We start from the raw sequence: 11,113 nt of genomic DNA on the forward strand, positions 1-11,113 counted from the left end.
TATCAATGATCTGGATGATAATGTGGTAAATTGGGTCAGCAAGTTTACTGATGACACTAAGATTGGAGGCATTGTGGACAGCGATGAAGGCTTTCAAAGCTTACAGAGGGATCTGGATCAACTGGAAAAATGGGCTAGAAAATGGCAGATGGAATTTAATGCAGACAAGTGTGAGGTGTTGCATTTTGGAAGGACAAATCAAGGTGGGACATACATAGTAAATGGTAGAGCACTGAGGAGTGCGAAGGAACAAAGGGATCTGGGAGTTCAGCTACAGAATTCGCTGAAAGTGGCGTCACAGGTAGACAGGGTTGTAAAGAAGGCTTTTGGTAACCTGGAATTCATAAATCAAAGTATTGAATATAGGAGTTGGGATGTTATGGTGAGGTTATATAAGACATGGTGAGGCCAAATTTGGAATATTGTGCGCAGTTCTGGTCACCTAACTGTAGGAGGGATATCAGTAAGATTGAAAGAGTGCAGAGAAGATTTATTATGATGTTGCTGGGTCTTCAGCAGTTGAGTTACAGGGAAAGAATGAATAGGTTAGGACTTTATTGCTTGGAGCATAGAAGAATGAGGGGAGATCTGATAGAGGTTTACAAAATTATGAGGGGTATAGACAGAATGAATGCGAGTAGACTCTTTCCATAGAGTAGGAGAGATAAATAGGAGAGGACATGGCTTTAGGGTGAAAGGGGAAAGATTTAGGGGGAACATTGGGGGGAAATTCTTCGCTCAGAGAGTGGTGGGAGTGTGGAATGAGCTGCCATCTGACGTGGTAAATGCGGGCTCACTCTTAATTTTTAAGAATAAATTGGATAAATACATAGATGGGAGAGGTCTGGAGAGTTATGGACTGGGTACAGGTCAATGGGACTAGTGGAATAAAGTTTCAGCACAGACTAGAAGGGCCGAATGGCTTGTTTTTCTGTGCTGTAGTGTTCGATGGTTCTATGGTTCTATCAGACCTTTCAGTCTCAAGAACCTTCTCCCAAGTAATATCAGCCTCACACATTTTATGATCTCTGGCACGTGGAACTTCCACCATACCGTTAGTGTCTTGCACAGTGAAAACTGCTGCAAAATAGTTATTAAGTTCGGCTGCTATTTTTTGCCCCATTCATTGTCTTTTCAGCATCATTTTCCAGCGGGCCTATATTCACTGTCAGCTCTCTTTTACACTCTAATTATCTAAAGGAACTTTTGGAATCCCCTTTAATATTATTAGACAGCTTACTTTCATATTCCATCTTCACTTTTGAATTGACGTCTTCTGTTGGTTCTTGGAAACTTTCCAATCCCCAAAATTCCAAGAAATTTTCCTATAGTATATGCCCTCTCTTTGTCTTTTATGTTAGCTTTGACTTCTCTTTTTAGCAACAGTTGTGTCATATTTCCTTTAGAACGCTTCTTCCTTTTTGGAATATCCTATGCTTTCCAAATTGCCTCCAGAAATTCCAGCCACTGCTGCTCTGCAGTGATCTCTGCCAGTGTTCTTTTCCAATCAATTCAGGCAAACTCCTCTATCATGCCTTTTTACTCCACTGTAATACTGATCCATCTGGCTTTAGCTTCTCCTTCCCAGATTTCAGGGTGAAAATGATTATATTTCCCCTGAGGTTTATTTTACCTCATCAATTGTACAATTCCCAGCATGAAATAGCTGAACCCCTACTGGGCTAAATCAGTTTGTAGGCATTCTAGAACTTCCCATTCTTGGAATCCAGATCCAATGAGATTTTCCCAATCTACCTACATATTGAATTCCCCATTACCATTGTAACAACATCCTTTTGGCATGCATTTTCAATCTCCCACTCTTATTTGTAGACCGCATCTTTCCGACTGTTCTGGGCTCTGAATGAAACTCCATTCGGGTCTTTTTAACCTTGCAGTTCATTAGCTCTATCCACAACAATAACAACACTATGGCACCTCCTTCGAATGACTTGATTTCATTTTTACCAATGGAGCAGCTCCACTCTGCTCTGTCTTCTTGTCTGTCCTATTGATACAATGCGTATCATTGGACATTGAGCTCCCAACTATAATCTTCTTTCGCCCCGGATTCAGTGACGCCTGCAACATCATAGTTGCTAATCTATAAATATGCCACCTAGTTTGGTACACTGCGGGCACTCATATATAATGTGGTCCTTTATTCATCCTTTTCTATTGTGTCTGCCTGTTATATTGCAACTCATTTGTTGACTGCAGTTTTGACCTGTCAACAGCCTGTCCTTGCTGGAAATCTCACTACAAATTGCAAACCAACTACATCATACTCTGCTCTATCACTCTGGTTCCTACATCCCTGCCAAATTAGTTTAAACACCACTGAATAAATCTAGCCAAGCTTTCCACAAGGATATTGGAGCCCCTCCAATAGAGGTGTAAATCGTCCCTTCTGTATAGTTTATACCTTCCCTGGAAGAGATCCCAAAAGATCCATAGATCTGAACCTGTACCCCGTGCACCAGTTCCCCAGCAATGCATTCCCCTGCCAAATCATTCTATTCTTACCCTCACTAGCACATGGCAAAGGCAGTAACCCAGGGGTTATCACCCTGCTGGTCCTGTTTTTCAGCTTTCTACCTCGCTCCCTAAAATCTCTCATCAGGACCTTCTTACCTTGTTTACCTATGTCATTGATGCCAATAAATCCCAGAACTTCTGGCTGATTACCCTCAGCCTTGAGAATGCCATGGACCGATCTGAGGCACCCCTGACACTGGCACCAGGGAAGCAATGTAACATCCGGGTTTTTCTATTGTGCCAACAGAACCTGGTCTCTGTTCCTCTGACTAAGGAATCTCCTATCAACACTGCACTCCTCTTCATCTCTCTATTCTTCTGAGCTATATCACCAGACTCATTGCTAGAAACACGGTCACTGTGGCTCCCCCGGAAGGTCATTTCCCTCAATAATAACAACACTTATATACTTATTATTGAGGAAAAAGGCTACTCTGAACTGGCTGTGCATCTCCCCTTCTTCTCCTGACAGTGACCCATTTGTCTGTCTACTGCAATCGAGGGATGACTACCTCGCTGAATTTCCTGTCTATCTCCTCCTCATTCTCCCATATGAATCCAAGATCATCGAGCTGCAGCTCCAATTCGTTAATATGATCCCTCTGGAGCTGCAGCTCAGTGCACCTCGTGCAGATGTGATTGGAGTTCCAACATCCCACATCTCACAATCCTGGAGCCATTGTCACAAAACTACTATGCTCTAACAAATGTGGAATGAGCAAATAAAAACATAAAGTGGGCAACTTGCAATATTCTTTATCTCACCCATCCCTGATATCCTGTCAGTAAACTTACCCCAGCATCACGTTATGGACATACAATCAATCTGTGTATATAAACTCTCTTATGTATTTACAAATGTTGTATATTCATGTTGTCATTATCTTATACATGTACTGCTTTTTTTCTGCTGCAGTGAATCAGGAGTAACAATGATTTCATTCTCTTTTACACTTGTGTACAAGAAATATCACTGAACAGTCTTGAATCCTGAACCTGCACAAGCAGAAAATCATACTTGCAACAACATCACAGACACATGAACAGGTAGCATTCACTAGAACATAAACATAAATTATTCACACCTTTGTGGAAAAGAACAAAACGTTTATTATTATTATTGTTATTATTGAACAAAATACTCAATGTACTGATAGTACAACGCAGTAGTCAGGGTGTTCATAACTAAAGTGTCTAGTTTCAGCTAAGATGCTAAACCATCCTGTCCTCTAAAATGCATTCAACTGATTGACACTTACAGCGCTAAAACAGGCCAGTCTAAACTGTGTTTAAAAAGCCTACGTCCATTGGCCATAACCTTTCATATCCCTACCATCCATGTACCTATCCAAAATTCTGTTGAACGTTGAAATCATGCTTGCATGCTCCAGTTATGCTGGCATCACGTTCCATACTTTGATAATCCTCTGAGTGAAGAAGTTTCCCCTCATGTTTCCCTTAAATTTCTCACCTTTCACCCTTAACCTATGACCTCTAGATGTCATGCCTCCCAACCTCAATGGAAAAAGCCTGCTTGTATTTACCACATCTATACTCCTCATGATTTTGTACACCTCTATCAAATCTGCTCTCAATCTTTTTTGTTTCAAAAAATTAAGTCCTAACTTATTCAATCATTCCTTATAATTCAGGTCCTCCAGACCCGGCAACATCCTTGTAATTTTTCTGTGCGCTCTTTCAATCTTACTTCCATCTTTCTTGTAGGTGGGTGACCAAAAACTGCACACAATACTCCAAATTAGGCCTCACTAATGCCTTATACAACTTAAATATAACATCTCCTCTTCTCAGTTCTGTGATTTATGAAGGCCATTTTTGAAGAAAACTTTCCTTATGACCCTAGCCACCTGTGACTCCACATTCAAATGAATTATGCACCTGTATTCCCAGATCCGTTTCTTTTACAACACTCCTTTGTGCCCTACCATTCACTGTGCAAGACTTACCCTGGTTGGTCCCCAGCTCACACCTCACATTTATTTGCATTAATTTCCATTTGCCATTTTTCTAGCTGGTCCAGATCCCACTACAAGATATGATAGCTTTCCTCACTGTCCACTGCAATCCTATTTTTGGGATCATTCGTAGATTTGCTGATCCAGTTAGTAATATTATCAGTCAGGTCATTGATATAGATTAGAAACAGCACTGATCTCTATGGCCCTTCACTGGTCACAGACCACCAATCAGAGAGGATAACGGTCTATTAGCGCACTCTTGCTCCTCCCGCAAAGCCAATTTCTAATCCACTTTACGACCTCACCCTGAATGCTGAAAAACTGAACCATATTGACCATCCTCCCACACAGGGCCTTGTCAAAAGCATTGCTAAGGTCTATCTAGACAGCACCCACTGCATTGCCTTCAACCACTTTCCTGGAAACCTCTAAAACGTTGATAAGATTGGTTAGACGTGACTTACTCCGCATGAAGCCATGTTGACTATCGCTAAACAGCTCATGTCTACCCAAATATTTATAGTTCCGGGCCTTTAGAACACCTTTCAATAACTTTACGACTTCTGATGTTGGTCTCGCTGGGCTATAATTTCACAGTTTAGAATGGTGAGTAGTGAATATGTGGAGTTTGTAGCCACAGCCGGATGTGCTGACAAGTAGTACTGGGTATATTAAGCAGAGGTTGATAGGTTCTTGCTTAGTCAGGACCAAAAGGCAGCAGAAAAAGGTTGAGAGGAAATGGGTCAGCCTTGATGAAGCGGACTTAGTGGAGCAAATGGCCGAATTATTTTCATATGTCTTATCGTCTAAACACATATTTACATGCCCTTCCCCCGCATTCCGCTTTCTGCAGAGATTGCTCCCTCCTCGATTCCCTTGTCCATTTGTTGTCTCCTGGCACATATGCCTGCAAGCAAATAGATGCTTCTCCATTCAACACCTCCCTTACTCCATTCAGGGCCCAAAACTGCCCTTCCAGCCGCAGCAAGACCTCAATGTGAATCCATACAGTTCACGTATTGTATCCGCTACTCCCGATGCAGCCTCCCCTATGTTGGTGAGACTCAATGTAAATTGGGGGACCGCTCCATCCCCCAAACCCATCCCCCAAAAGTGGACTTTCCCTATGGCCAAAGAGTTTAATTCCAATCTGCATTTGCATTCCATAGCTTCATCATTTCCCATGATCCTCCAAGGGTGGAGGAGCCTCCAACCAGAGGTCGTTCAAAATCAATTTCTCCCTCAGGTAAACCTTTTCCCTTCCCCTCCCTTCCCCTTCAGTTCACCATATGAGCTGCTAACTCTTCTCCTCAATTGTCTATCACCTCCTTGGCTCCCTTCCTTCCCTTTCCCCCATGGTCCACTCCCCTGTTATCAATGCTTCCAATGGCTGTGTGGCAAAGTTTGCAGGTGGATGGGTAGGTAGTGCTGAGGAAGCAATGCAATTGCAGGAGGACAAATTGGAAGAGTGGGCAAAAAAGTGGCAGATGGAAAATGGCGTTAAGAAATATATAGTAATACCTTTTGATTCAATATGCAATAGTGCAGACTGTTACCTAAATGAGGAGAAAATTCAACTATCAGTGCTGCAAAGGGACTTAGAAGTCCTTGTGCAAGACCTCTAGATGATTAATATACAGGTCGAGTCTGTGTTAAAGAAGGGAAATGCAATGTTGACACTCATTTCAAAGGGAACAGTGCATGAAAGCAATGAGATAATGGTGAGGCTTTATAAGACACTAATCAGATCGCACCTGATGTATTGTCAACAGTTTTGGGCCCCGTATCTCAGAAAGGATGTGTTGTCATGAAACATCGACTGTACCTCTTCCTAGAGATGCTGCCTGGCCTGCTGCGTTCCCCAGCAACTTTTATGTGTGTTGCTTGAAATTCCAGTATCTGCAGATTTCCTCTTGTCTCTGTTGTTACTGGTTCAAATCAGACAATTGCCCTGACAGCTGGGGAAGATGAATTTGATGTTAACATACTGGATTAATTCGAGAGGGCATAGACATCACCATGCAGTTACATGTGTGTTGGAGGACTTTTGGGGACATCACAAAGAGTGTTTTTTGTTTGTTTAGTTATGGGTGTCCAGGATTTTACCGTGCCAGGAATATGGGTTTGTTGGGTTGAGCAATATGTCCCATTATCGCATTCTCAGAACATCACATTGATTTTCCCAATGACTTTAGTTAATTTTAGGTTGCACGACTTAATAAAGTTTAAGGATGCAGTTATATCTGATTATCTGTTGGGTGATAAGTATAGTAAGGAAAATTATTGTGATATGAGTGAAGTAGATGTTCTGGAGCATGTTCATATTAAGGGAGAGGAGGTGTTGGAGTTGTTAAAATACATTAGGACGGATAAGTCCCCGGGGCCAGACAGAATATTCCCCAGGCTGCTCCACGAGGCGAGGGAAGAGATTGCTGAGCCTCTGGCTAGGACCTTTATCTCCTCGTTGTCCACAGGAATGGTACCGGAGGATTGGAGGGAGGTGAATGTTGTCCCCACGTTCAAAAAAGGTAGTAAGGATAGTCCGGGTAATTATAGACCAGTCAGCCTTACGTCTGTGGTGGGAAAGCTGTTGGAAAAGATTCTTAGAGATGGGATGTATGGGCATTTAGAGAATCATGGTCTGATCAGGGACAGTCAGCATGGCTTTGTGAAGGGCAGGTCATGTCTAACAAGCCTGATAGAGTTCTTTGAGGAGGTGACCAGGCATATAGATGAGAGTAGTGCAGTGGATGTGATCCATATGGATTTTAGTAAGGCATTTGACAAGGTTCCACATGGTAGGCTTGTTCAGAAAGTCAGAAAACATGGGATCCAGGGAAGTTTGGCCAGGTGAATTCAGAATTGGCTTGCCTGCAGAAGGCAGAGGGTGGTGGTGGAGGGAGTACATCCAGTTTGGAGGATTGTGACCGGTGGTGTCCCACAAGGATCTGTTCTGGGACCTCTACTTTTCGTGATTTTTATTAACGACCTAGGTTGGCAAGTTTGCAGACGACACAAAGGTTGGTGGTGTTGTAGATAGTGTAGAGGATTGTCAAAGATTGCAGAGAGACATTGATAGGATGCAGAAGTGGGCTGAGAAGTGGCAGATGGAGTTCAACCTGGAGAAGTGTGAGGTGGTACACTTTGGAAGGACAAACTCCAAGGCAGAGTACAAAGTAACTGGCAGGATACTTGGTAGTGTGGAGGAGCAGAGGGATTTGGGGGTACATGTCCACAGATACCTGAAAGTTGCCTCACAGGTGGATAGGGTAGTTAAGAAAGCTTATGTGGTGTTAGCTTTCATAAGTTGAGGGATAGAGTTTAAGAGTCACGATGTAATGATGAAGCTCTGTAAAACTCTGGTTAGGCCACACTTGGAGTACTGTGTCCATTTCTGGTCGCCTCACTATAGGAAGGTTGTGGAAGCATTGGAAAGGGTACATTGGAGATTTACCAGGACGCTACCTGGTTTAGATGGTATGCATTGTGATCAGAGATTAAGGGAGCTAGAGCTTTACTCTTTGGAGAGAAGAAGGATGAGAGGAGACATGATAGAGATATACAAGATAATAAGAGGAATAGATAAGTGTGGATAGCCAGCGCCTCTTCCCCAGGGTACCATTGCTCAATACAAGAGGACATGGCTTTAAGTTAAGGGGTGGGAAGTTCAAGGGGGATATTAGAGGAAGGTTTTTTACTTAAAGAGTGGTTGGTGCGTGGAATGCACTACCTGAGTCAGTGGTGGAGGCAGATACACTAGTGAAGTTTAAGAGACTGCTAGACAGGTATATAGAGGAATTTAAGTTGGGGGGGTAATATGGGAGGCAGGGTTTGAGGGTCGGCGCAACATTGTGGGCCGAAGGGCCTGTACTGTGCTGTACTATTCTATGTTCCATGTTCTATGTTCTATATGTTAATAATTTTATCCATTCTTACAGATGGATCAAAAATTAATTTAACTAGGAATGTTGGTGTAGCCTTTTTTTGGTGCCTGAATCACAGAGAAAGATAAAAAACAAATACTTAGCCAACCATTTATCTGAAATTACAGCAGAAGCGGTTGCCATCATTTTAGGCTTTAGCTGGTGGAAGAAATTAGTTAATGTAAAGTTGCAATTTGTCCAGATTCTCTATCGGTTTTGATGAGTCTTATAACAGGTTATTCTAGCATTCGGTCAATTTACTGTTAAAAGTTAAACTATGATTAAATCAGAAACTAATGGGTTTGTAGGGTTAAGAATCTGAGGGTTATGGCAAGACTAGTAGAAAAATGGGCACAAGGAGAGACACCTTTACAAAATACATAAAAGTGTTGGGGTTATCGGAGAAGGGGCTAAAATAAGAAGGGAAGGAATTATATTGACATGACTTAGAATTGGGCATACAATGTTGTGTTGGAAAACATCATTCTGGGTTGTGTAGGATTTGTCCTTTTGAAACAGTTGAACACATACTATTTCAGAGTGAAGCATATTAGGTAAAAAGAAATCATAAGGAGGCTTCATACAATTTTTGGCGGAAGATTTTTGGGGCTTTCATTTAAAAAAATGTTAAACTATGGGAGTGAATTTCATTTAATTTACAAAATTGTGTTTGATTACTTACAATCTAAAGAGCTTCTGGAGAAATTTCGCTTTCATTAGAAAAAAAAATGAAGCAATGAGGGTTTTCTTTCTCAATTCTCTACAGTGTGTAGAGTCTACACACACTCTTGTCCAGTTGGTGGCTGGAATGCGCCTTTAAATTGGAGAGTAAACCGCGTTCTCTCTCAGGCCCGCCCAATTTCTTCGTTAGCCAATCATTCATGGGGAAGTCGGTAACTGGTGTGATTGACATTAGATTAGCCAAACAAGAACAGACTAGAACCCCGCCGTCTTGAGGGACTGTTGGACTCCGAGGCTGGTGGGCGAGAACTTGAGATGGACATATCCACAGTCCAAAGTGCTCCCCTGGTGGGTGGGTGTATTCGAGAGTACTCTTTAACTGATATCTGCCGGTCCAATGAGGTACTGAGTCTCCAGGATGGCACTTCTCCTCCCCCCCACCCCCACACAGTATGTGTTTCATACCCCTGAGTCTCCAAAGGATGGGACAATCTGAGTGGGAATAAGACCTGGAGATCGCAGCCGGACTGGAGACACTGTGCTGCCTCTGGTTTCTGCTCAGGACGCGTTTTTATGAATGAACTGAAGTACCGAGGTGAGTGGATATTTCACAGCACTGATCACCTGCGCCCTGAATTTTGACTGAGTCACTGCGTAAATAAAGGTGTTCGTGCAACAGCTGAAATCCCTCTGCAAATACCCGACGTAGTGAAAGATCCATTCAGAATTATTGAAATCCAATCCTTTTCCAGAGCCCTGATAATATATGACATTTACAATATATGTCATCCACAGGAGGATGAAGTTGCCGGAGAGGGTGAAGAGTAAAACCACAGACCTCCTTCGGCTCTCCATCTCCGGGTCACTGCTGTTATCCCCTTTCCTCTGAACCTTCAGCCCCTTACGGACCCTGCTGGTCACTAAAATGTGTCTGACTGTCAGAGCGTTGAGCAACAGGATCCCAGCGAAAGGAAAGAACGGAGTTAAAACCGTATCGAGCCAGTCGTATCCCACCCAACCAGGGTCAGTGAAATAATTGTCCACGAGATCACAGAACCACGGTATATTGTCGATGATCACCCAGGGTTTCCGTGTGAAGTATCGGGGAACGTTTTTCAGACAGAACAGTACGCCCGTTGTTCTTAGAACCACAGCCGCAGTTTTCCCGGTGCAATATTTTGTCTTCAGCTTCTGGCAGCAAATGGCGACAAATCGATCAAAGGTGAAAGCGACGGTGAACCAAACGGAGCAGTCTATGGTTGTGAACATCAGTACATTGATAACACAGCACACAGGGGTGATGCTCAGAAAACTCCAGGGGAAGTAATATCCATTGATTTGATACAAGATGGCCTGGGTGACAATGGTCAGTAGATCCGCCGCTGCCATGGCTACCAGGTAGCGCGTGGTGCAGGTAGAGAGGCCGCACTTTCCCCGGGATAGGATCACAATCGCCACTAAATTCACTGGAGGGAGGGGCGGGGGAGGAAGGGAGGGTGAGAGAGAGAGAGAGAGAGGGAGGAAACAGACACTGGGTATTACTGAACACGTTATTTAGGAATTAACACGGTATCGGGTTTCAGCTAAAGATGAGGACTGTTAGAGTCTGTGAACGGCTGGTAATCTAAAATCAGACACGGTCCACACTGTCTTCTTCAGTGTGAAGATAAGACGATGTATCGGGAATCGTCAGCGATAAATTCAAGCTGTATTAAGAACACCGATCTCTGCTGATCCCGATTCCAGTCGTTGATGGAGCCGATTTCACTGATTTAACTGTGTCTGATCAGGCCTCTGGAAACTCACATCTGATGGGGCCTAGAATGGATAAAGAGGGGAGTAACACACACAAAATAGTGAAGGAACTCATCAGGTCTGGCAGGATTCATGGACTTGAACAAACTTTCATTTCGGGCTGACACTCTTCTTCAGGACGAAGCGGTGCCCTAATTTACGACGGGCCTCAGAGGGAAAGTAGGAAAAATTTAGTAA

At 43.1% G+C, this 11,113-nt stretch overlaps 1 protein-coding gene across 1 annotated transcript in view; it reads right to left on the bottom strand.

Moving 5' to 3' along the window:
* Positions 1-9,679: 9,679 nt before the first annotated feature.
* LOC140208041 (probable G-protein coupled receptor 139) overlaps positions 9,680-11,113 on the bottom strand; it is a 20,854-nt gene continuing 19,420 nt past the window's right edge. The window contains exon 2 of the mRNA XM_072276569.1: positions 9,680-10,652. Coding sequence (XP_072132670.1) covers positions 9,680-10,652 — 973 coding nt within the window. The remainder of the gene's footprint in view (positions 10,653-11,113) is intronic.

Source organism: Mobula birostris, chromosome 13 (genome assembly GCF_030028105.1).
Source record: "Mobula birostris isolate sMobBir1 chromosome 13, sMobBir1.hap1, whole genome shotgun sequence".
In the NCBI taxonomy this organism is placed as follows: Eukaryota; Metazoa; Chordata; class Chondrichthyes; order Myliobatiformes; family Myliobatidae; genus Mobula; species Mobula birostris.